At 40.7% G+C, this 27956-nt stretch overlaps 1 protein-coding gene across 1 annotated transcript in view; it reads right to left on the bottom strand.

Moving 5' to 3' along the window:
* The window catches only part of PCCA (propionyl-CoA carboxylase subunit alpha), a 658713-nt gene that overhangs the window by 208250 nt on the left and 422507 nt on the right, over positions 1–27956 (bottom strand). The window contains exon 19 of the mRNA XM_077297080.1: positions 5603–5705. Coding sequence (XP_077153195.1) covers positions 5603–5705 — 103 coding nt within the window. The remainder of the gene's footprint in view (positions 1–5602; positions 5706–27956) is intronic.

Raw genomic sequence — 27956 nt, 5'->3', positions numbered from 1 at the left:
GTCTACATCTTGTTCAATGTGTGGAGTATTACATTTGTAAAACATAGATTGTTAGTCAGCGACTCTAAAGTGTCTGCAGACCTTTCCTCAACAGAAGATGCTGGGACAGAAGGCTTAGGCATGTAAAAATTAAACATTCCAGATTGTTTGTCCATACAATGTTGTCTTTTAACTCAAAAGCTTCAAATCTAATAGTTACAAAATGCACTAGGACCTATGTTGCTAATATATTACACTAGCAGTAACCCTGAAGAACTTATGGAATGGCTGGTTTTGTAAATACATCCTTGGAAACTACAGCTACAGACAGACATTTGTTTATATGTTAGGAGCGAGCGATTCTCCAGTACACTGGTGGAAAGGGCATTATTTGGGATGGAGTTTGTGTTTTTTTTATTTTTAAGACGACATTGTGTGCACATTTTTTAGGTTTCTTATAAGCTTGAAACATCTAAAGATGTTAAAGGTCAATATGAAGAGAGATGCATTCTGTCTTTGAGTTTTTCATTATTATTTTTTTTTTTTTTTTTACACAAAGAACTTGACATAAGAAGCTCCTCAGGCAACAATGTCACAATTCTTTCTGATGTTCCAGAAATAATTCCAACAGCAGGCTCATCGATTAGGATGTTGAGGACTGGACTGATGCAGATAATTACACAGTTTTTGTTGAAAAGTTCACTGATGAGCAAATGCTTTGGAAAGCTTCAAATCCGGAAATATCACAAGCTGAAGAACAAGAGCAGACACAAAGAAATCCTCAAGGAGCCAAGTTCCCCTAGTTTGCAAAATGCACAGAGAAAAATTCATCATAAAACTACAACACACATTCACACATAGCCAATCTAGCCAACACACATTTTCATGCTCAAAAACTTTTTTTACCATGTTTTTTTCCAATATTCTTGTACATGATCTAAGTTACAATATGTGATTGGAAAAAAAATGCTTCCCTGCTTGATTGCTTTGGTTTGGACTTTGGCCTATGATACTAGACATAACACTACTGGACACCCAACTCTGATATATCTAAGACAATGCCATGTAATATAAAACATTAGGTTAGCAATAAAGGTCATAGTACATCCCACTAGAATATTTTATCTACACCTAATAATTTTATTAAATAAAAGGTGCAGAAGCCTGAAGCATTTTTTCTTTTGCATTATATCAACAACTCGGCCTTCATAGAATAATGGATAAAATATAACTATACTGCATCTACCACAAGGACACCAGTGAGATCGGAGCAAGGCAAAGCTAAATAAGGAGACCCAAAACCCTTCCAAATATAAACTTTACTGCTTCTATGATCTTCAGAGCAGAATCTACACCTTCCCAATCCTCCTTCTACATCAGACTTCCTGTATTAATCCAATAATGCTGCTATTAGTCCTACTGAGACCAGTAGTTCCACAAGCAATACTGTCATGACTTTCTCTTAAAGAACAACGTGACATGCCAGCTTGAACCCAATCCTGGTGTTCAACTGTTTGCTTCTTATTGGGGCTAACTTGCCCTAAGAGGAAGCAGAAAGGCGAAACCCAGGATCAAGTAGAGGTTGGTGTGCCGAATATGTGTTATTTTTTTTGTATTTTTAACAAATTCATTTTTGTGAGTACAATTTAGATCCACAAATGGAAGAAAATTGTCTGGCTGTGCTGCTCTATGTCCAGTTGTTGTTTAATTGAAATGCAAGACAGTACTGTTGGTTTTGATCGCTCGTGAAACTACTGGTCTCAGCATGACTGATATCATCACTGAATGAAATACACAGACACGAAGTGTGACAGAGGGAGGATTCTGGATTCTGAAATATTTGGATCCTGTTTTAAAGATCGCAAATGTGGCAAAGTTGTATTTAATCTGTTTTTACAGAGAAGGGTGTCGGTCTGCCTTACTAAAATTTGCCTAGCTCCGATCTCGCTGGTGTCCTCAAAGTTGATAGAGTGCCCCTTTATATAATTATAGAGTCAAATAATGGGTTTTGCTCACTGTGCACTTCAAGACCACAAGGTTTAGGGTTTAAAAAAAAAAAACAATCAGTGCTTATTTATGCATGTAATATTATATCTTGCAGAATCTGCTAAGCTTGAGACTGCCTAAGTTCATTCTTTAGTGACTTTTTAAATGTAACATAATATGTTAATATGCTGCCATCATTTCTCTGCAATCAAACAATTTGCAGACAATGCATAATGGCATATATCGCTCAAATACGCAACAATATTGCAGATTATCAATTATTTTTTAGAAAATGTCATCAGGATGAGACAAGAGAGACATAAAACTGTTAATAATAATCATTAATTATCATCATCATAACAATAACAAACTACTGAGCAAAAGAATTGCAGGCTTAAAATCTCTGAGAAAAATTAAAACTAAAGATCATAAAAATGTCAAATGAGAACCAATACAAGATCCTTCTCTTCTGGTACCACACTCCTGAGCTCCTACAAAAATTAGATCCATCTATGTCCCCCTTATGTTGGAGATGTGCCTTGTTGACAGGATCTATCCCTATTCTGGGATTGCTGCCTGATAAGACCATTCTGGACAAATGTATAAACTGATTACACAGGTCTTTGATTTAGACCTATCATTAGATCCTCAACACTTTTTACCCAATATTTTCCAGCAGAATATATGTAAAATAATCCTTAGACTTATCCTACACATATTGATGGCTGCAAGAGGTTTGATAGCTTCTTATTGGAAACAAACCTCCATCGGTCTATCTATGACTTCTACACTAGGATTAGGCTAGGTTCACATTGCGTTAGGGCAATCCGTTTAGCGCTAGCGCTTGCGGATTGCGCTAACGCAATGTTTTTGTAGGGGCCACGTTTAGGGGTCGCGCTAACGTCCCCGCTCTCGCAGATCCCCGATCTGCGAGAGCGGGGAACGGACCTCGGGCGCGCTGCGGACGCTGCAAGCAGCGTCCGAGGCGCGCTACAAAAGAACGGCACATCGCTAGCGCGAGCCGAAAAAGGCACGCGCTAGTGATGCGCTACAGGCAAAATTTACATTGCTGTCAATGGGTGCGCTAACGGACCCGTTGCATGGCGTTAATTGCGACATTTTCGCCGTGCAACGCTGTCCGTTAGCGATCACCCACTAACGCAATGTGAACCTAGCCTTAAAGAGATCAGAAATGTTGAATATCGCACTCCCTGAATGATGAAACAGTAAAGAAATTCAACCTCATTGGATTCCTCTGTGATACCTTTCAGGTACTTCTGAGTATTTAGGAAGCTTATTCATTAGGTCACATATCTCCCCTCACCCCTTAACACCTTTACTCCTCTCCTAATAGCCATTTGTATGTCTCATGTGTATCCCTTTTTTTAGTTTGAGATATATATATATTATATATTATATATATATATATATACATATATATATATATATATATATATATATATATATATATATATATATATATATATATATATAAGAAATTTGAATGTCGCCATAATATGATACATGTATACCCCAAAACTGATTCACTCTATTTTCATTGTAATTTGTCAGGGTACGTGGCCAAGATCAGGGACAGCAGCGTTTTGGAAGCAGCGCACTTATCCAAACCACTACGTTCTACGATACAAGCACAGTGGATGAGATTTATAGAATGCCCATACCCATTGCGCTTCTATTTGAGGCTGAGTAAACTCACCCGCGGTGCGGGTTTACGAGCCACAGCATGTCAATTTCTGTTGAGAAGAATCAGATTTACGAATTTACATGTGTGATTAGAAAGCAGCACTTTGGACCGAGCGAAAATACTCTGCTTCCAAAGAGCTGCTACTTCCTGATCATGGAAACGTAACCTTAATCTTTATTCCTTCCCCCCCCCCCCCCAAGTCTGCTTCTTGTTGAATATGAAAGTCCTTCAATAAAAAATACAATTATTAAAAAAAGATGTCAAATGATACTTTGCCCTATAATTAGGTGCCCTTGTCATAATGGTTGCCAACTTAGCTAAGCAGGTAACAGTCTTAACGTTCACCAGTCTCATGGACCTGCTCTAAGCCAGTCAACAGCAACATTTGTCCAGAAAAGTCATTAAAGGCTACCTTACACACCAAAATCAAGGCTGACTGCTGAAATGCTCAAAGGTTAACTACATTTAGGCAATACTAATCCAAGTAAAATCTGGATTAATGCAATATATTAAACCTGGCATAATAATAGTGTATTATGCATATGACTTCCATATTAATGGTATAACAAAACATCTTAAACAATCAAAAGGCCACACTATGCTCCAACTAGTCATCAGTGGATTTGGATACTAAATGATCCCTTATAGAACAAAGCTACATTTTCTCCATCATAACAGTTGTACAAACAAAGAAACCAACATCAAAAAGCTGCGAGACAAGCAAACATAAACACCCTTTTTCTTTGAAGGTACCCGTTTGAAGAGAAGTATTTTTCGTTATTGGCGGGTGAAATGAGAATTCAGCATTGAGAATTGGACCTCCAATCCCTGTGAAAGACTAATTAAATCCATGTGAAGATCTGTGCCTGAAACACCTTCACACATTAAAGGAGAAGCTACTAGTTAGGCTTCTGAGTTGGCTGTAACAAAATATTTGGTCACACATGATGCACGTTCATACTGTAGAAGTAAAAAAAGGGAAAGAAAACCTTCAGACACCAATGTAACTACTGATTTTGCCATCAATATGGGACACATAAGTTTTAACAAAAGCATCATCAACAGTTTAATTTATAACGGAGATCCTCTTTATATTTATGGCTGTGAAATATATGCATCTATCTTTATAATGGTCACGAGACGGTTACTAAACCATTTCATCATAAGGCGAAACACAGTGCAAACAAGTTGTAAAACAACTGATTACATATTACAACTATATTGCAAACATTTTTAGGAATGACCAATTTTTGTGATCAATAAATATCTAAAGAACAAACAGCTAGATCTTATTCTGGCTGGTAGCTGTTACATCTAGCACCTGCCATGGATGGCTCAAGCATACCCAAAGCCTTAAAGTGGTTGACTACTTCCTTTTCAATGATGACCGCTTAATATGATAGGCCATCAGTATCTGTCTATTGGGGGTGCACTACCCAACACCCTTGCCGATCAGCTGTTATCAGCCCTGGACGTGATTTTCTCGGATGCTGCTGGAACACAGCAGCTCCGTCATTTCTATAGTAGCCATGACCGGACACTGCTGCTGAGTCCCGACACATCAGAGAACTTCCAGCCAATGCCAGTAACGGCTGATCGGTGGGGTTGCTGGGTATCACGCCCCCACGGTCAGATATTGATGACCTATAAAAGGACAGCATGGCGCAGTAACTACCCGCTTACCACACTGTTATTACACACTACGGGACGCAGAACGCTATTTGCTGGTTTACTGCAGGGGAAGTAGAGTCAGTTTAGATGTAAGAATGATATAATTGAAACCTGTCTCTTCAGCTAGCCATTTAACATAATAGATAACATACTGCACAAATCATTTCCCTAAAGGTTCTCTTAACAGTAAATAATTATTATTTTTTTTAAAACATTTTCTCTGCAATGTTACCAATAACTGATCGGTTCTAAAATACTTACAGAGAAATGATCCTTTAACGTTTTAACCACGACGGAGTGAGCAGTACCATCTAGGAATACAGACAGGTCCCAGCTTGTCACATCATTCTTAGCTACTGGAACTCTAGAAATAAAGAGACAGTGTGGTTCCATTAAACATTATTAATTTGGGGTCTTAAAAAGATTATGAAAGAAACATCCTAATTAATCCATAACAACCACTACGCAAGAGCGTCATCACTGGTAATACATATGGTATGAAATATTTCTGCATAAATACAGCAGTTATTATTGAAATTCCAGGCATTGTATAGCTGCCACCGTATTACCTGTTCCATAGAATGTAAGTCCGCAAGGACAGGGTCCTCTCCCCTCTGTACCAGTCTGTCACTGTAAACCTGTTTACTGTAAATTATATCTATAACCCTGTATGTAACCCCCTTTCTCATGTACAGCACCATGGAATTAATGGTGCTATATAAATAAATAATAATAATAATACCTGTAAATCAGACTACAGGCAGATTAGAAGAATCATTATTCTGGCCAGTTGTATGCGAGACCATCAAGGAACGAATGTGTAAAGTACGTATTTAAATATAAATGAACACTGAAATATCAATTGTGCTGCAGGTAAATGGCAAAGAACAGTTTTAGTCACTTTTGACAGGCGAGACTGGAGCAAAGTGCATAGTATCCTTGACAACCCTTGAAGTCACGGTTGTGCGTTGGGCACCTGCTGAGCCTTGCGTAAAGGTGTCTGGGAAGCACTGGGATTGGATGAAGTCCGTCATCTGTGGTCAGTCTCCTCTAATGTGCAGACATGACTATTCAGTGACACCTCTTAGCATCTCTTTTGGATTAGAAAGGCTGAGATTGGCTTCCGGGTGAAAATGATTACAGTATTTGCTGTGCTGAAGAGCATACAACCCCGACAAGAGTAAATGAATCTTAAACTCTACGTCTACTCTTCCATCTCCTCTACTGAATAACAATTTTAATTAATCTGTAGTTACAGAATGAAGCATCCATTTCTTCATCTAACCACCTCGATAAAAGGAGGAGGAACACTGTGAACTAGAACCATCCACTTCTCAAATAATAAGTTCAGCTATTGGACCAGTCATCGCTGGAACAGTTGCTGCAAATTGGTCCATTCCCAGGAGGATTCCCATCCTGTAATGTGACGAATACCTCTACAACAGGTTATCACGCTACGACTGGTGGGGGATGATTTTTCTTTTCGCCAGTGTCAGTCTCTGAATATACAGCGACCAGTTCCCTACATAAATGACTACCTGGAGCATAATCATGCCGGAGAAGCAGCGCCAGTCATAATGTGATGGCATACCACAGCCATGTACCAACATTTACTATCCCTAGGCTATGTTCACACATTGCATCTTTTTAATGCAAATTTTCAGCTGTGTTTACAGTACCAGCAAAGTATGAAATTTCAGAAATCAATACCTTGGTTTTTGTAAAATGCAGCATATCACTTTGAGCATTTCACAGCATCTCGTTGGTGCCGGCTTCCAGTTGCTCTTCCTGGTGATCAGCCAGCTAACATACACAGGTATAGTGCACTGTCTAGTTCTGGTGGAATAATATCCATCCAGGCTATTGGAAGAGAAGCATCTGTCCATTTGTTTGGATTCAAACTTCAGTGCTTTATAACAGGAGGTTGTACAAAGTTGAGAACAATAGTTTTTTTTCACTTAATTGGTCTAAAATAATTTTTGCAGTTGGGTTCCATTAAACACTTTGCATGGTATACTGCTGGCTGTAACATTTCTATTTATACACTAGCTGAAGAGCCCGGTGTTGCCCGGGCATAGTAACTAACTGTGGTGGTTAGTTATAACAAATTACAATGATTATTTTGCACATAAAAACATTTCATATCATATACTCAAAACTACAGATTTGCAACACCAATTAACTAAACGATTACCTATTATTGATAGTATTTTATTTTCTACTCATTCAATAGCCTTTTGGATAAACAACATTTTTGTTTTTTCCTTCCGATGCAAAGATGAACAGATTTTTTGGCAGTTCCAACTCTTGAACAGGCCACGTAGAGTTGACCATGAGAAAAGCATGGAGATTGAAAATCGATCCCTACTACTTTCAAGGACTGTCCCTGAGCCTTGTTAATGGACATTGCAAATGCCAGTTGAAGTGTAAACTGGAGGTGTTTAAAATCAAAAGGCAAATCAGATGAAATGAGAGGAATTCTTGGAATGAAAAGGGCCTCTTTCCTTTGGCACATCCTGTTGCTGAGCTGTGTATCTAATCCTATCCTGTGTGATACCGTCTGCTGAGCTGTGTATATAATTCTGTCCTGTGTGATACTGTCTGCTGAGCTGGGTTCCATATCCTATCCTGTGTGTTACTGTCTGCTGAGCTGTGTACCTAATCCTATCCTGTGTGATACTGACTGCTGAGCCGTGTATCTAATCCTATCCTGTGTGATACAGTCTGCTGAGCCGTGTCTCTAATCCTATCCTGTGTGATACTGTCTGATGAGCTGTGTATCTAATCCTATCCTGTGTGATACTGTGTGCTGAGCCATGTATCCAATCCTATCTTGTGTGATACTGGGCTCCCCCTGTAGTCTGTGTCAGAGGGTGGTCTGGGTAGGCATAGTAATAAATTATGTTATTTCCAGCTTTACATAAGGACGATAACACCTTAGAAATTATAAGAATAACTAGATGGTGGCCCAATTCTAACGCATCGGGTATTCCAGAATATGCATGTCCGTGCAGTATATTGCCCAGCCACGTAGTATATTGCCCAGCCACATAGTATATTGCCCAGTCACGTAGTATATTGGCCAGCGACGTAGTATATTGGCCAGCGACGTAGTATATTGCCCAGCGACATAGTATATTGCCCAGTCACGTAGTATATTGGCCAGCGATGTAGTATATTGCCCAGCCACGTAGTATATTGCCCAGCCACGTACGTAGTATATTGCCCAGCCACATAGTATATTGCACAGCGACGGAGTATACAGCACAGAGCCACGTAGTATACAGACTTAAAATAAAAAATAAACATATACACACCCTCCGAAGGCCTGTTGAAGTCCTGGCCCTGTGTGCGGTGCACGCATCAGCTTCCGGTCCCAGGGTTGGTATGAGCGCAGGACCTGTGATGACGTTGCGGTCACATGACCGTGACGTCATGGAAGGTCCTTCTCGCAGGGCCTGTGATCACGTCGAGGTCACATGATCGTGACGTCATGGAAGGTCCTTCTCGCATACCATCCTTGGCACCGGAACCTGCCGCTTGCATGGAGCGGTCACCGGAGCGTGGCGAGGAGCGGGAAAGGCGGCGGAAAGTGAGTATATAATGATTTTTTATTTTTTTATTATTTTTAACATTAGATCTTTTTACTATTGATGCTGCATAGGCAGCATGAATAGTAAAAACTTGGTCACACAGGGTTAATAGCGGCGGTAACGGAGTGAGTTACCCGCGGCATAACGCGGTCCGTTACCGCTGGCATTAACCCTGTGTGAGCGGTTACTGGAGGCGAGTATGGAGCGGGCGACGGGCACTGACTGCCGGGGAGTAGGGAGGGACTGTGGCCATCGCTGATTGGTTGCGGCAGCCATGACAGGCAGCTGGCGAGACCAATCAGCGACTTGGATTCCATGACAGACAGAGGCCGCGACCAATGAATATCCGTGACAGAGAGACAGACCGAAGTGACCCTTAGACAATTATATAGTAGATAGGCCTCAGTTACCACAACTGTCTACAAGGAAAACAACCAATCACAGCACAGCTTCTTATAAACAGCTCTGGTGAAATGAAAGATGCTTAGTGATTGGTTGCTACGTGGATTGGGCATGGCTGATACACACACGCTTAGTGATTGGTTGCCGATACATACATACAGTACACACACAAACGCATTTTTATATATCAAAAGAGGAACTATCCCAAACTCAAGGACTAAAATGTACATACCAGACCACAAGAAATTTAGATAAAAAATACTTTTATTTATATATATGGCGAAGATAGTATTAATACAAATGTAAAAGAAAGTGCCTGTGCACAGGTAAAAATCAGATAAAAGGGTTAATAATACTATAACAATGTGTACTTATGACGGACCAAAAGGTACAAGATGTTGAATGAATACTAGATAGTTTAGACACACGATCCCAAGAGAATTATTCTACAAAATGTAATCTAAAAAAATAAAAATATACGAATAACTATAACACATAAAAACCAATGTGTAAATTGGGATAAATGCTTAAGCTGTGAGGTGTAATAGGAAGTCACTCAATGTGAGAGCAAAAAAATTAATCAAGTGCAATGCAAAGAAGCTATAGAGCAAGTAGAAAATCCATAGCGTTCCGATGGGATCAATATCTGTGGTATATACCTTGAAGTCACGTCACAGTCCCGGCACAGCGCACTTCCTGACGCGCATTTCGGAATTACTTCCTTAGTCACAAACACCACCGCACAAAACGCCCCGACGCGCGTTTCGCCCACGTGCTTTCTCAAGGGGAGTGTGTCTCTTGCTCCCACCTATCCTTCCTAAATACCCCAATCTAATTACAATCCAGCCAGTGAAACATCGCGCATGCGAAAACGCCCCCCATACTCACAAATGCACTGATTCCGGCACACGTCAGGGGAGGAAATACCTCCCTGACGTCATGTGACGCATACCGGAAGTTAAAGAGGCCTTTGTCCCCTGACATGTGCCGGAAGTGAGTGCCGGATTGTAATTAGATGGGGGTATTTGGGAAGGATAGGTGGTCTATGAGTACCTCGTACTCATCTTTAGGTGGTACCCTTTAAATATACCTGGCTAAACTCATACTGCCAGTGTCTGATACATGCTGCCTTTAAAATGATTCACTACGGACAGGTTTAAGACTAAAACATGTCAACGGAGAACCTTTTCTGGATCTCAAACGGTGTTCTTAACAAAACCTTGGAAGTTTTATTCTTGCTAATGTTGAACATTTGTTTTCATATTATTTGGATCTAAAATTATCATAAAACCTGAAATATCAGTAATTTTCAGCAACAATACAATAATGTATAAAATACTGACGACAAACTTGACCCATGCATCTATTACCTTGGCTCACAAACTTGAGAGGTGTCTAATATAGAGAATAAATAAAGTTGATGGACATTGTCACCAAGGTCATGTTAGATTATTACGCCTTGGACCAATATCAACCCAACAAACCAATAGTGCTGGTATTCAAATACCGTATATACTCGTTTATAAGCCAAGTTTTTCAGCACATTTTTTGTGCTGAAAAAGCCCCCTCGGCTTATACACGAGTCATTGTCTCAGACAGCAGGGGAGGGGGAGCGGCGGAGCAGCGGGTCACAGACGCAAGAGCCGACGGCTGCGGCTAAAGCCTGTGCTCGCTGCTAAAGAGAAATGGATATTCACTGCACTGGCAGTGAATATTCATTTCTCTTATAGCTCGCACAGATACAGCTGCAGCCACCAGCTTCCAGCAGCGGCCGGGCTATCACGGATGTCCACTCATTAAGGTAATGAATATTCACCTCTCTCAACTCCCATAGACGTGGAGTGAATATTCATTACCTTAATGAGCGGGGTCACATGATCGATCGGCCGGAAGAGCTGCTGGCACTGGAATGAGATGCAGCGAGGGCACGCAGGGAATGTAAGTAGGATGTTTTTTTTCTTTTTAATAGGAACCATGTATTCAAGGACAGGGATGGGGAGCCATGCATACATGGATAGGGGATAAAGAGTCATGCATACAGAGACGGGGAGCCATGCATACAAGGACAGGGATGGGGAGACCTGCATACAAGGAAAGGGATGGGGAGGTATGCATACCCGGCTTTTACTCGAGTCAGTAAGTTTTCCCAGTTTTTCATGGCAAAATTAGGTGCAGTGACTTATACTCGGGTCGACTTATACAAGAGTATATATGGTAAGTTCATTTTTCCAATAGCTTTAACTCTGATAAGTGCAGGATATAACATGCTATAGGAAACCATCAAAGCTTTTAGACATTTTTTTAATATACATGAAATGGGCTCTCTTTTTTCTGGACTTCTGTAATAAACTCTGGACATTGAGATATTTTCCTTTCCTCAATTATAAGAGCGATCTCTCGCTTTTTGCAAAAATGATGTCAGTTCCTTAGTTGAATTAACACAGATCGAGGATTCGCCCCAGAGATAATGGGTGCATTAGAACCCTATACACTCTCTCAATGGCAAATATCCCTTGCAAAACTCTTTAAAAGTCAGGTTTCAAAAAAGGTTATAGAGTCCCAGTTGTCCAGCTTTTCTTAAATCCCAACAAGTCATATGTTGTTTCTTCTGAGCTTATTTTCCTTCTGAGTTTATTTTCCAGATCATCTGTTTTATTCAAGAGCATGCCTATATTCTATGCATTCTTTTGGATGATAGCAAGTTGAGCTTCTATTGTAATCACTCTACCTTCAGCTTCTTTCATCCTCTCATTCACCCATTGTAGATCTTGTCTCATCAGAGACATATCCTCTAAGTCCTCCCATGTATACTTAAGGAAGCTAGGGTATTATTAGAGTGAAACTTTTGCAAGTACATCACATATAGTTGGGACTTCTTACAGAGAGTCACCATCTCCATTTCTCAATTCAAAATCTACCAGTCCACTGTGACTGTCGTCAGGCAGATTTACAGGAAGGAAGGATGGGCATTACTGGAACAGAGCAGGATGGGTATTGCTGGAATTGAAAGGAGTACCATCTCAGGTCCCTGGAGAGGCACACACAGGCAAAGTGTTCCAGTCGAACAGCAACGTCCAATGCTGTCTTTATCTGATGATTCCAGAGGTGCCACTATGTTAGATAGTCCAACTTCACAACCCGCTCTGTTTCCCTGCAGAGTCATTGTACAGGTTTCCATTCCCACAACCTCCTTCTGGTCACCAAGGTCGACAGAGATAACTTAAAGAGGTGTTTTCAGACGGATATGGCCAGTTATTAAATGATGACATCATGACAGATGAAGGATTTTAGCAGCAGCTTCTGTGGACATATCTGCTCACATCTCTTTCATAGTCATGTCCCCCAATACTGGTGTTATTAATTTGTTGCAAAATCCTCAAATGCTTGTTTGGTTTTGGTCTGAATTCATCTTCACTATCAAATAAACCGTGATGATATTATGAGTGGATCTTTATCATATCCCATATTACGTCCAGCAACTCAATATAGATACAGTGGGGCAAAAAAGTATTTAGTCAGTCAGCAATAGTGCAAGTTCCACCACTTAAAAAGATGAGAGGCGTCTGTAATTTACATCATAGGTAGACCTCAACTATGGGAAACAAACTGAGAAAAAAAAAATCCAGAAAATCACATTGTCTGTTTTTTTTATCATTTTATTTGCATATTCTGGTGGAAAATAAGTATTTGGTCAGAAACAAAAAATCAAGATTTCTGGCTCTCAGAGACCTGTAACTTCTTCTTTAAGAGTCTCCTCTTTCCTCCACTCATTACCTGTAGTAATGGCACCTGTTTAAACTTGTTATCAGTATAAAAAGACACCTGTGCACACCCTCAAACAGTCTGACTCCAAACTCCACTATGGTGAAGACCAAAGAGCTGTCAAAGGACACCAGAAACAAAATTGTAGCCCTGCACCAGGCTGGGAAGACTGAATCTGCAATAGCCAACCAGCTTGGAGTGAAGAAATCAACAGTGGGAGCAATAATTAGAAAATGGAAGACATTCAAGACCACTGATAATCTCCCTCGATCTGGGGCTCCACACAAAATCCCACCCCGTGGGGTCAGAATGATCACAAGAACGGTGAGCAAAAATCCCAGAACCACGCGGGGGGACCTAGTGAATGAACTGCAGAGAGCTGGGACCAATGTAACAAGGCCTACCATAAGTAACACACTACGCCACCATGGACTCAGATCTTGCAGTGCCAGACGTGTCCCACTGCTTAAGCCAGTACATGTCCGGGCCCGTCTGAAGTTTGCTAGAGAGCATTTGGATGATCCAGAGGAGTTTTGGGAGAATGTCCTATGGTCTGATGAAACCAAACTGGAACTGTTTGGTAGAAACACAACTTGTCGTGTTTGGAGGAAAAAGAATACTGAGTTGCATCCATCAAACACCATACCTACTGTAAAGCATGGTGGTGGAAACATCATGCTTTGGGGCTGTTTCTCTGCAAAGGGGCCAGGACGACTGATCCGGGTACATGAAAGAATGAATGGGGCCATGTATCGTGAGATTTTGAGTGCAAACCTCCTTCCATCAGCAAGGGCATTGAAGATGAAACGTGGCTTGGTCTTTCAACATGACAATGATCCAAAGCACACCGCCAGGGCAACGAAGGAGTGGCTTCGTAAGAAGCATTTCAAGGTCCTGGAGTGGCCTAGCCAGTCTCCAGATCTCAACCCTATAGAAAACCTTTGGAGGGAGTTGAAAGTCCGTGTTACCAAGCGAAAAGCCAAAAACATCACTGCTCTAGAGGAGATCTGCATGGAGGAATGGGCCAACATACCAACAACAGTGTGTGGCAACCTTGTGAAAACGTACAGAAAATGTTTGACCTCTGTCATTGCCAACAAAGGATATATTACAAAGTATTGAGATGAAATTTTGTTTCTGACCAAATACTTATTTTCCACCATAATATGCAAATAAAATGATAAAAAAACAGACAATGTGATTTTCTGGATTTTTTTTTCTCAGTTTGTCTCCCATAGTTGAGGTCTACCTATGATGTAAATTACAGACGCCTCTCATCTTTTTAAGTGGTGGAACTTGCACTATTGCTGACTGACTAAATACTTTTTTGCCCCACTGTACATATAAATAAATAAATATAATGAAGTCTCATTTCGCTTTAATTTGGCAAAAATGTATATGCAGTTGCATTTTATTAGCAGTATCGCTATATGACAAAGAGAAGAATATTTTTAAGTCCAAGGTTCAAATAGAGAATACAAATAAAACAGATTTAATAGTCCATAACAGTAATACAGTGCTCAAAAATGTAAACCTCATAGGGTGAAAATGACTGTCGTGTTTTCATTCCACACAATTTCTGAATTAGTTTTGTGGAATTTATTTACATATGTATTATCATAACACAAAGACAAATTATGAAGTCTATAAAAGTGGTGCAATTAGGAATGCTGGAATAAAAGCAAACTATTGCCTTAAAACAATAGGAAAGAGTGAACCAGTCATTAAGAAATTCATCATCACAGCACTAGCAGCAGGTGGCATGTAAAATGATCAAGAATAATGTGCCGAGTTCTGTGGCAAGTAAGGTCAGTTTCACATAGAAATCCCTGTTGGAATAAAGACAGAGGGATAAAAAGAGGGGGAACCTTGAGTATGTGGGCCATTCATCTGAACTAAGTTCAGAGAATTTCTGGAGCTGTGAAATATATGTTATGCAAGCGCATAGATGTATTCAGTGGGGGTAGACTGAACCAAGCTACACCATGACTACAAAGCAGCCCTCCCATGGTTCATGAATAAGTCGAGGAAATGATCAGGGGTTTTGGGGGGGTGAGATGTTTAGACAGATGGCCCACTTAAAATGCCTGGGATAGGGCATAAGTAATTTTAATGAAACTTTAGATCTACCCTTTTTTATTTCCTCTCAACCCCACCCTAAATGTTAAAGACATACAAACAGACATGTAATAATATGCCATCGATTCTGAAATACAATATAAAATAAAGATGACTTTTGTGCCCTGGTGATAATAAATTCATATGTATGGAGAACATTTCAGAGACCCTTAAACTAGCTACATGAATACAAAACATGAAATTGCTAGATTAAAGGAATTCTTCACATAAAAACGAACTAGCCAAAAACAACACAAAACTAGCTTTGCTATTGAACTACTTTCAACATAAAAGTTCATCACACTGTATAAAGATGAAAGTCTGGTATTTGCACTATTCTTCTCAATCCACAAAACTAAAATCAAACTGATTTCTAGAGATTGTTCGGTGTGTCCTTAATCTAAAGGCAATGACACAGTCACCTATGAATATTTCAATTTGAAAGAGGATAGAAAAATCTTTCCAAAAGTAGTATTGTCTTCTGTGAAGTTCTTCTTCTAGCAAGAGGGCTATGTTTCAGCAGAAGAATAAAAACAAAGAATTATAGAAAAAGTGATGAGGCGTTATAGAGTTTGCAATTGCAATCACATTGTACACATGCACCCAACAAGTTTGTTTTCTACTTCCTGAATCAATTACCAGGAAACAATTGCTTAGTCAAATTCGGCCTTTGTGGTTATGTATATTTACATAACCACATTATTCTAGAGTTTGTTTTTTTCTTCTTTTTCCACCCCAAAAAGATTTAGGTTCATTTTTCAACTGAACTATACAGATTGTAGGTGATATAAAAGGTGGAAAAGGTTCTCAAACTGTTTCTTCTTGGTATGATGTTTTTCATGACAAAAATCTGTTATTTTACCAGGTTTGTGTAGACTTTTTATAACCACTGTATATGTACCCACAGTACAAAAATAATTTAGAAATCTATTGACAAAAAGTTTAAAGTGATGACTAGGCCTTCAAATTCACCAGAACAGTTTGATGGATCTGCTGCTAACTTCTTGGCATCAGAGGCTCCACATGACAACTTTCAAGTACTTGTGTAGTCTGTACTTTGACACGACAGAACAAGGTGAACCTGAAATGTACCTCAAACATGTTGGAGTCAGGGGGGGGGGCAGTCCCAAATACCTGGACTATATTCACTGACTGCCAATCAATAAATGCACTCAAACATTAGTTTGTGGTACCATAAAGGGAATGGCTGAATTAGAAAGCCTGAAGAGGAAAAAGCTACTTTGTAAGGAGTTTCCCTAATGTTTCATTCTTCTAGTTCTCTTATCGCTCCCCTCCTTAGACAACAGAAGCATAATGTAATGGTAGGTAGGCGTCAAGAAAGCTACTATACCAGGAAAGATCTTTGAACAAATTATTAAACAACATGTATGTAAGTACCTGGATAAGAATGAAGTGATTAACCAGAGTCAGCATGGGTTTGTAACTAACAAGTCATGTCAGACTAACTTAATTTCCTTCTATGACAGAATCACTGACTGGTTGGATCAGGGAAATGCTGTAGATATAGTATATCTTGACTTCAGCAAAGCATTTGACAAAGTATCTCACACCATCCTTATTGAAAAAATGACTAAGTATGGAATGGACAAGGCAACTGTCTCAAGTGGGGTACCACAGCGCTCTGTCCTGGGCCCTGTATTGTACAACATCTTTATCAATGATTTAGATGAAGGAATTGAGGGTACATTGATTAAATTTGCTGATGAAACAAAGCTAGAGGGATAACTAATACTAGAGAAGAGAGAGAGAAGATTCAAAAAGATATAAATAAACTGGAACAGTGGACAGCAACTAACAGAATGGTTTTTAAGAAGGAAAAATGCAAAGCACTACATCTGGGCAATAAAAATGAAAAAAGCATATACAGAATGGGAGGAATAGGGCTAAGCAACAGCACATGTGAAAAATAGATCATAAACTGAACATGAGTTAACAGCATGATGCAGCAGCAAAAAAGGCAAATGCAATTCTGGGATGTATTAACAGAAGCATACAGTCTAGATCACGCAAAGTCATTATTGCCCTCTACTCCTCTTTGGTCAGACCTTATCTGGAATACCGTGTCCAGTTTTGGGTATCACATTTTCATAAAGACATCAATAAACTGGAGCAAGTTCAGAGAAGAGCGACCAGAATGGTGACTGGTCTGCAAACCATGTCCTATGAGGAACGGTTACAGGGTCTGGAAATGTTTAGCTTGAAAAAAAAAAAAAGACTGGGAGGAGACTTAACAGCTGTCTACAAATATCTCAAGGGCTGTCACATTGTAGAAGGATCATCTTTATTCTCATTTGCACACGGAAAGACTAGAAGCAATAAAATGAAACTGAATGGGAGGAGACACAGATTAGATATTAGAGAAAACTTTTTGACAGTGAGGGTGATCAATGTGTGGAACAGGCTGCCAGGAGAGGTGATGAGTTCTCCTTCAATGGAAGTCTTCAAACAGAGGCTGGACAGACATCTGTCTGGGATGATTTAGTGAATCCTGCTTTGAGCAGGGGGTTGGACCTGATGACCCAGGAGGTCCCTTCCAACTCTACCATTCTATGATTCTACAACTACACACCTATTGATGTAGTGCGATGGTGAGAACAAGAGGCTAGGACAAGGCAACACAGACAGTAATGTGTCAGAGACTTTGGGGATCTGTAAAACAGGCAGATGATTATGATGTTATGGCTAATAAGCATACACAAAAATTTAAAAAAGAAAGATCGATCACTTATCCAGCGTCACACTTTGTTTAGCTTCATATTCTTAAATTTATGTAAAAATAGGAATATTTTTTTCTATTTACATAGTGTCTGAAAATAGAGCTCTACAATTATTGTTGACCGGTATTAGCCACATTACCTATACGAAAAAATAATTATTTTATGAAAGTTGAACTGACAAAAAATAAATAAAATAAAAGTATATATATATATATATATATATATATATATATATATATATATATATATATATATGCACTCACCAGCCACTTTATTAGGTACACCATGCTAGTAACGGGTTGGACCCCCTTTTGCCTTCAGAACTGCCTCAATTCTTCGTGGCATAGATTCAACAAGGTGCTGGAAGCATTCCTCAGAGATTTTGGTCCATATTGACATGATGGCATCACACAGTTGCCGCAGATTTGTCGGCTGCACATCCCAAAGATGCTCCATACAAGGCAGGATGGATCCATGCTTTCATGTTGTTTACGCCAAATTCTGACCCTACCATCCGAATGTCGCAGCAGAAATCGAGACTCATCAGACCAAGCAACGTTTTTCCAATCTTCTACTGTCCAATTTCGATGAGCTTGTACAAATTGTAGCCTCAGTTTCCTGTTCTTAGCTGAAAGGAGTGGTACCCGGTGTGGTCTTCTGCTGCTGTAGCCCATCTGCCTCAAAGTTCGACGCACTGTGCGTTCAGAGATGCTCTTAGGCCTACCTTGGTTGTAACGGGTGGCGATTTGAGTCACTGTTGCCTTTCTATCAGCTCGAACCAGTCTGCCCATTCTCCTCTGACCTCTGGCATCAACAAGGCATTTCCGCCCACAGAACTGCCGCTCACTGGATTTTTTTTCTTTTTCGGACCATTCTCTGTAAACCCTAGAGATGGTTGTGCGTGAAAATCCCAGTAGATCAGCAGTTTCTGAAATACTCAGACCAGCCCTTCTGGCACCAACAACCATGCCACGTTCAAAGGCACTCAAATCACCTTTCTCCCCCATACTGATGCTCGGTTTGAACTGCAGGAGATTGTCTTGACCATGTCTACATGCCTAAATGCACTGAGTTGCCGCCATGTGATTGGCTGATTAGAAATTAAGTGTTAACAAGAAGTTGGACAGGTGTACCTAATAAAGTGGCCGGTGAGTGTGTATATATATATATATATACACACACACACACACAAACACACGCATACACAAACACACACAAAGTGCGTGCACAGCTTTAAGGCAGGTATTTTGACCATTTCATTTTTATTCACATTCTCAAACAGCAAGCTATAAAAACTTGGAGGCTTATTGCATGAAGCAGGTCAGGTTATGTGTATTTGTGTATGTGTATTTGTAAAATTATTTCAGGGAGGCTGTGGTTTAAGGATATCACCACCTTTTATCAAGATGTGCATAATTATTAGGCAACTTATTTTCATCAGGTAACATTGGCCAAAAAAGATTTAACGGACTGTCAAAAATTGTTACAAGTCTTACAAAGGGATGCAGCACAAAAATATATAGATTTGTTGCAAATAGTCAAGAGGGTTGCAAAAAAAACGTGTTAAGAAACAAGACACATTAACTGTGATGAAATTCTGATAAAAAAACACTGGTGAAACTCAGGCCAATTTTTCACATGAGAAAAATTGCCGTCATCTGAAAAAGGCCCAACAGCTCAAGGCATAAACATATTGTGTTTAATGTATTCACATGAGTAGTCAGTATGTAAACAAGGATCTAAAATAAAATAAAAACTTGGCATCATTGGCAATTTAGATTACCCAATCTACACTAAAAGCACCAGTCTATCGCTTTTTTGTTATTGCAGAACTGGAGTGGTATTACTTCAGTTCTTCCCAGAGCCGCCATCTTCTGACAGTGATTTAAAAGTGACCGAAAGTCAGAGGAAACGGTCACAAGCTCTCAATGCAAGTCTATGAGAGCCAGAACATGGCTCTCAAAGACCTGCATTGAAGAAAGACCTCCAGTTAATTCCAGCAAACATTGGAGTAATCTGGCAGGTCACAAACTGCTATAGACCTACCGGAGCGGCGCAGATAACAGCAGAAGATGGCAAATGGTAAGTATAAGACCGGGGTCAGAAGGCCGTCCGTCGATTCTCTCATGCGAGAGAATCCAGTCGATGATGCTAAAGTGTTGCTTTGATTTTTCTTCTAATTCCCCATGCCCTGTCTTCCTTCCCCCATTGTCAATTGTTGGATGTTGTACATATTTATATTTTTCCCTGATTGTGCGTTAATGGTCTAATGAATCGGGTAGGCTTTTCAACTGATGCATATAAGTGAGGGATGAGCCTTGGTTCTTTGTTTGTAGCGTTGGATATTAATGAATATAATACAGATTCATGGCTAATATGCCCACTAATGGTATTGGGTAGTTAAATAGTTAACTGCTCTCACTTTAGGCATGACCCTGCTGTCATGGATATGAATGAACGCTGCTTTCTTTCCGCCTTCGGCTGTGAGTTGGGGATGTGTGCGAGCTGGGTACCGTTGCCTGTGAATGAGGTCGCGTGACAATGTGACCTTGTTGCCATGGATATGGCTGGACGCTGTGTTTCTTCGGTCTTCGGCTGAAAGCAAGGTGCGCGCTGGTTGCCAAGGCCTGTGAATGTGGTCCGTGACTTAGTCACATGATCGCGCTCCCGTGCTGATGATCTGGTGTGCATGTGCGCCGGGCGCTTGTCATTTTATGGTTTATCAGTGAATGGCAGAGTGCTTTGTGAGCACTATAGCAGTGTGAGTACTTGTGATTAGCTGACGGATCTGGTGTATTGAGCGCCAACGCTAGTATAAGCACCTATTGGTTGAGGGCTGTTTGTTTACACGTCCTACATGAATTGGGAGTCAGGATTGGATTGTGGTTTCTATAACAACTATGTTGCTTTACCATGATTGGTTTGCTATTATGTAGGAGGTTGATACTATATTAATGCATTTCTTCCTTTTTTGATAATTAATTTCACTTTATAAGATATTTGCATTGTATTTGATGAATATGAATTGTGTTGTATATTATGTGATAATTTTGTATTTATTTCGAGTGGGCAGTACCTTTTCTTGGTGTCACGGGAGACCTAGGTAGGAAAGAGCTAATAATCCAGGCCCCTGCGATTTCCCTCAGACTAGGGAAACCCTGACTGACCGTCTCCCAGAGTTTACACTGATGGTGTGCATGTCTGGACCTCCAACCTCGCCCTATCTCCTGTTTCAACCCTAGGCTGAAACCACCACCCCCCCACCAGTGAAGAGACCACACTCCAATACCCACAGTTAGCACAGACAAGGATAACGGAAAAATAAGCACCACGCCGCAGTCACTCAGGAATACACTATAAATGCAAAGGGCAAAACAAATACAAATATGGGAAGGAGAAAATAAGACAAAGGGAAATACACCACCAGCAACGATACTCCAACTACTTAGCTCACCACTCCAGACCGAGATAACCACGCACAAGACAGAAGCTATAATCGGCGACGCCCAATGTTCAGGAGAACTATTTAAAGGCAGTGGGCATGGCCCAGCTTCCAATCCGAGCACCAGGTAAATTAACCCCGGACCAGCTAGATAAAATCTAGCCGATGCCAATGAGCGCATAGTGGACAAAAGCGGAATTACCGCTGTCTGTCGGACGACCTGGTCTGAACAGCGTCCGACATGACAGTACCCCGCCTTCTACGAGGGACCCCAGGGCCCTCACAGCTTATAGGACCCGGCTTGTCCGGATGGCGGCAGTGAAACAACCTGACCAGCTGATCCGCATGAACGTCCGAGGCTGGTACCCAGAACCTCTCCTCAGGCCCATAACCACGCCAGTGTACCAAGTACTGTAAAGTGCGGCGCACTACACGAGAGTCAACCACCTTGGAGACTTCAAATTCCAAATTACCATCCACCAAGACTGGAGAAGGCATTGGTGTCGCGTCCACAAGACCCACAACCTTCTTTAACAATGATCTGTGGAACAAGTTGTGCATTTTATTTTATACACCGTAGGAAGCTCCAACCGGTACGCTACTGGGTTAATGACAGCGGCGACCCTAAATGGACCAATAAACCGTGGACCCAATTTAAGGGATGGTATTTTGAGTCTTATGTTTTTTGTGGATAACCACACCCAGTCATCCACACTCAGGTCCGGACCTGGCACACGCCTACTGTCAGCCACACGTTTGTACCTAGCACCCACACTCAACAGGCGCTGTTTAACTCTCCTCCAGACTGATGATAATTGTGCTCCTAACTGGTCTTCCTCCGGGACGCCGGAAGAGCCCCCCTGACTCAAAGTACAAAATTGAGGATGAAGCCTGTAAACACAAAAAAACAGAGACTCCCCAGATGACTCCTGGCGGTGATTATTGATGGCAAACTCAGCCAAAGGAAGGAACTTCAACCACTCCACCTGGTTATCCGAAACAAAGCAGCATAAGTACTGTTCCAAATTTTGGTTCATACGCTCGGTCTGACCATTTGACTGAGGATGAAACGCCGAAGAATGAGACAACTTGATCCCCAGCCGTGAACAAAATGCTTTCCAAAATTTTGCCACAAATTAAGACCCCCTATCAGAAACAATGTCAGACGGAACCCCATGAAGTCTGACCACCTCCTGCACAAATACCTGAGCCAGAGTCTTAGCGTTAGGCAACGAAGGCAAAGACACAAAGTGCAACATTTTTGAGAACCGATCAACAATCACCAATCAGGGCTGTGTAGATTTGGATTTCTTTTTCCCTTAATAATAAAGGCCTTAATTTAAAAACTGCATTTTGTGCTTACATGTGTTATCTTTGTCTAATATTTAAATTTGTTTAATGGTCTGCAACATTTAAGTGTGACAAACATGCAAAATAATAGGAACTCAGGAAGGGAGCAAACACTTTGTCACAAAACTGTAGGTCATGTGCAAATAATGGTGCCCTCCCTTAATAAATTTGGCGCACTTTACAACTCCATTATGTCACTCCCTTCTTTTCTAGGTATTGTCCAAAAACCTGTCTAGTTAGACGCTAAAAAGTCTACAGCACGTAAATATGGTGCACAGAATTTAGGTAATATGAACCAAAATGTTGTTGCATGCCATTATCCTCAAAGCTCCTGTACCTCCTGTCTCCTTCACCGCTTCTGTCTTAGGCATCGCCAACCTTAGATTGTCTGTAAAAAGTCTCATTTACCCTAAAACAACAACAACCACGCTGCAACCTCACTTAATACCCTTCCAACTAACTATATCATATGAAAGTGGGGGTAGGGTGAGAATTGTTTTCCAACTTCAACATATGAGCTCTAATTGGGTTCATTCACATTGAGGGAGCACAGGGTATACAAGTTGCACTTTCAAGACCACCAACCATGCGTTTTCACTCTTTTGATGGCCATAAAAATGTAGTCATGTTCTAATAATTTCCTAAGAGAGTAGGGTTCATGGTGGGGGTTCTTGTCAGTGTGAATTCCCATTCAAACCAACCTAACACAGCAGCGTACATATTTCTAGTAGAAAGAAATAAGAGAAAGTTTTCTTCTAACAAATCATTTGAGAAGAACCTACGTATTGCCAGCATATAGTCTATGTATGCATGCTAAAAATGAGTTCACTTAGGGAATATGAAAATAGAAAATTTGGATAATACAATATTCGGTGAAATCAATAAATCAGAAAAGTTGGCCATTCATGGTAAACAAACTATATGTAATCTTTAAATCAAGCAAGTCAGTAAATATAAAGAATCAAGACTACATTTCTGCAGTAATAATTTTTGTCACATACATAAATCTAGATCATTTCATGTCCAGCTCTGAGGAATATCAGAAATTGTCCATGGAGCAATAAAAGAAGGCAGCCTGGTCAGATGAATCAAGTCTCCTTTACATTATGTGGATGACCAGATGCACTATTCTGAGAAACAGTTGATTGCAGGGAGCAATAATAAAAAATAAAAAAAAGCAATCCGGCAAAGGAATTGAGATGCACTCGAAAATGTTATTTTCGGAAAGCTTGGGTCCTCGCATTTATGGTTGTTACTCTGTCTGATGTAGATCACATACCTTTTCTAACAGACTGAAAACACTACTGATGGCAGTAAAATAATGATTCTTATCACACTGTACAAAGATTTAGGAATGGCTTGAGGAGCATGAAAAGCTAAAAGTGTTGAATTGGCCTTCAAATTCCCCAGATATTAATCTGATCTAGCATGTGTTGTAAAATCAAGACCAAACAATGGAGGCCTCCCCTCAAAACTTAAAGCCCCCATACATATTAGACTGAAGTTGATATTGATGGGTTTGGCCGACTGACTGTGTATAGGGGCGCTGGCCAACTGATAATCAGAGGAGATGTGGATTGCATATGTCCGATTTTGGACTGCCGATCATATAGTCCCCCCAGATAAACTACTAGCTGATGTATCATCCAGCAGCTTTCTCATATAGAATACTGGAGTACTTGGCCTCAGAATCGTTTGGATGAGACAGACACTTAAAGGGAACCTATCACCCCCAAAATCGATGATGAGGTAAGCCCACCGTCATCAGGGGCTTATCTACAGCATTCTGTAATGCTGTAGATAAGCCCCCGATGTTACCTGAAAGAGGAGAAAAAGAGGTTAGATTATACTCACCCAGAGGTGTTCCCGCTGCGGTCTGGTCCGATGGGTGTCTCAGGTCCACTCCGGCGCCTCCTATCTTCATTCCATGATGTCCTCTTCTGGTCTTCACGCCGCGGCTCCGGCGCAGGCGTACTTTGTCTGCCCTGTTGAGTGCAGAGCAAAGTACTGTAATGCGCAGGCGCCGGGCCTCTCTGACCTTTCCGGCGTGAAGACCAGAAGAGGACGTCATGGAATGAAGATGGGAGGTGCCGGAGCAGACCTGAGACGCCCATCGGAGCGGGACCGCCCCTGGGCGAGTATAATCTAATGTCTTTTTCTTCTCTTTCAGGTAACATCGGCGGCTTATCTACAGCATTACAGAATGCTGTAGGTAAGTTCCTGATGACGCTGAGCTTACCTCACCATCGATTTTGGGGTGACAGGTTCCCTTTAATGTGTATGGCCAGCCATAAAATTACCTAAAAATGACCTGCTTCACAAAGTCGAAAGTGTACAGATCTTGCACATATTTTATTCTTGGTGCTCCTCTGAGTATGCAGATTTTTTTAGCTTTCTTTTCTTAAAATCTACCATACGGTTACAGACTGAGGGTCTTTTTATTCAGTGCTAATTTTTTATGGTCTTTACTATGAACAACCAACATATTTTGCAACATTGCGTGATGATTTACCCTCTTTTAACAGTTTGATAATCCTCTCCTTTGTTTCAATTGACATCTTCCATGTTGTCAGTCCACTTGGTGCAACAGCTCTCCAAGGTGTGATCACTCCTTTATAGATGCAGACTAATGAGCAGATCTAATTTGATGTAGGTGTTAGTTTTGGGAATGAAAATTTACAGGGTGATTCCATAATTTTTTCCCTCATAATTGAGTGACTCCATCATTTTTACCATTACTGACTACCACATTTTTTGTTCTTGATTTCTTTTAGTGTTTATTAAAGCCAGATAGTTGCCATTTGAAATGACTTTAGTTTTGTGCCATGTCTGTAATCTGCTTTTTTTCTACAAAATTAAACAACTGAATGAACATCCTCCAAGGCCGGTGATTACATAATTTTTGCAAGGGGTTGTAAACCTGCTCTTTATAAAAATGTTCATTCATTTATTAGTATGAGATTTTTACTTAGAATCAACTAATACCCCTGCCATTTCCCCAAATACAGTTTGAAATGTTCCTTCTATCTGCTGAATGGCACATATCAAAACTATTCTGCCCTGACATGCAACGATACTGCTGCTTTGCAAAATGTTATAGAACCCATACTTAAAACAAAGTATGAAAATATATTGGTATAATAAGCATGCAGGGGAAAAAAAACTTTGATTGCCATGAAAAATCACACTATTCTGTTGCCCTGGAGATAAGTTAAAAAGAAATAAGAAAAAAAGATTGTGACTTGAATAGATGTATGATATGAAATTAAAATGTTTCAAGTTGAACAATCCAAAATGGATGAGGAAAGGTTAGAGTAAGAGAGAGAGAAATCAATTCTCCAATGGCAATCATGAATGGAAAAGAAGTATGAATAGGATTTGCCAGTGGGGTGCAACAGCTGCCAAATATCCTGCAGCCAACGAATTACAATAATACTGATGAAGTGTGCAAGAGCATTTGGAATCATTGCAGGGAACACAGAAAAAAAAACCTCCAGCAATAATGAGCCTATTCTATTCTAGATCCCATCCAGCTCCTGTTGCTGCTTCAAACAACAGAGAATGCTGGAAAGTCTTTGACATCAACATAAATGTATAAAAAGATATAGACGCTGTCTCAAGTCTCAAAGACAATAAGAAGATAATGCATTGTTTCTCATATGCACAACAAACATATAATAACAAAAGATGATATTAGTATAGGTTATTATTAAAGTCGGGTTGAAAAGGCATAGAATATCTATGTTTTGATGATTACAACATAATGTGGAATTGCAAGAACAAAAAGCTCTGGGTATGATCATCGCATTTTGTAGTATTCAGCATTCTTCTGCCAATAAAATATGCTAATCACACTTCCACGAAAATCACATTCGGGAAGTCTCACTTTGAGGCATTTAGGTCTGATCTGGAGATTTACAGTAAGGGGTAAATACCATTGTTCTGTAAGCTCATTTACAGCAGGACAAATTGCTCCATATGGATGCAAATAAGAGCACAGTATACAATTTTGTAAAGTAAATGTCATGCCAGTCCATAAACTAAGTTTTTTAATTCTTGTCTGCTTGCGACAATGATTTTTGTTAAAAGGGTCCTTCAGTGATAAGCTGATCACAGGATGACCCACTGGTGGGACGCAAAGAATCAGCTGTAATTTGTGGGGGGAACTGATAGCAAATAGTTTGATTTTCTGTGGCACACACTCTTCCCAGTGAAATCGATCAACTGACAAAATTATATATAATATACAAACATGCTGGGTTCTTTCAAGCAAGAGACATTATTCTCTTCTTTGGCTAAAAATTGAGCGTTTTAGAGCCTCAACTAACCCTTTTCTCAAGTCTTAACATAACTAAGGGTACCGTCACACAGTGCAATTTTGATCGCTACGACGGCACGATCCGTGACGTCGCAGCGATCGTATGATTATCGCTCCAGCGTCGTAGACTGCGGTCACACGTTGCAATCACGGCGCTGGAGCGATGCCGAAGTCCCCGGGTAACCAGGGTAAACATCGGGTAACTAAGCGCAGGGCCACGCTTAGTAACCCGATGTTTACCGTGGTTACCAGCGTAAAAGTAAAAAAAAAAAAACCGTACATGCTCACCATCTGATGTCCGTCCGGTCCCTTGCCGTCCGCTTCCTGCTCTGACAGATCCGGCCGTATAGTGAGAGCAGAGTGCAGCGGCGACGTCACCGCTGTGATCTGCTCTCACTTTCCGGCTGGCAGACAGTCAGAGCGGGAAGCGGACGGCAAGGGACCGGACGGACATCAGATGGTGAGCATGTACGGTTTTTTTTTTTTTTACTTTTACGCTGGTAACCACGGTAAACATCGGGTTACTAAGCGCGGCCCTGCGCTTAGTTACCCGATGTTTACCCTGGTTACCAGCGAACGCATCGCTGGATCGCTGTCACACACAACGATCCAGCGATGTCAGCGGGTGATCAAGCGACGAAAGAAAGTTCCAAACGATCTGCTACGACGTACGATTCTCAGCAGGATCCCTGATCGCTGCTGCGTGTCAGACACTGCGATATCGTAACGATATCGCTAGAACGTCACGAATCGTACCGTCGTAGCGATCAAAATTGCACTGTGTGACGGTACCCTAAGTCAAGGTTACAAGTTATACAGTTATGTTACAATGATCAAGCATAGTCCCATGATCTTCCTCCCCCCTAAATGTGAGCATGCAGTGTACTGTCAG

Source organism: Ranitomeya variabilis, chromosome 3, assembly GCF_051348905.1.
Source record: "Ranitomeya variabilis isolate aRanVar5 chromosome 3, aRanVar5.hap1, whole genome shotgun sequence".
Taxonomy (NCBI): Eukaryota; Metazoa; Chordata; class Amphibia; order Anura; family Dendrobatidae; genus Ranitomeya; species Ranitomeya variabilis.
Note: the sequence above shows the minus strand (reverse complement) of the source record. Positions and strands in the feature narration are given on the sequence as shown.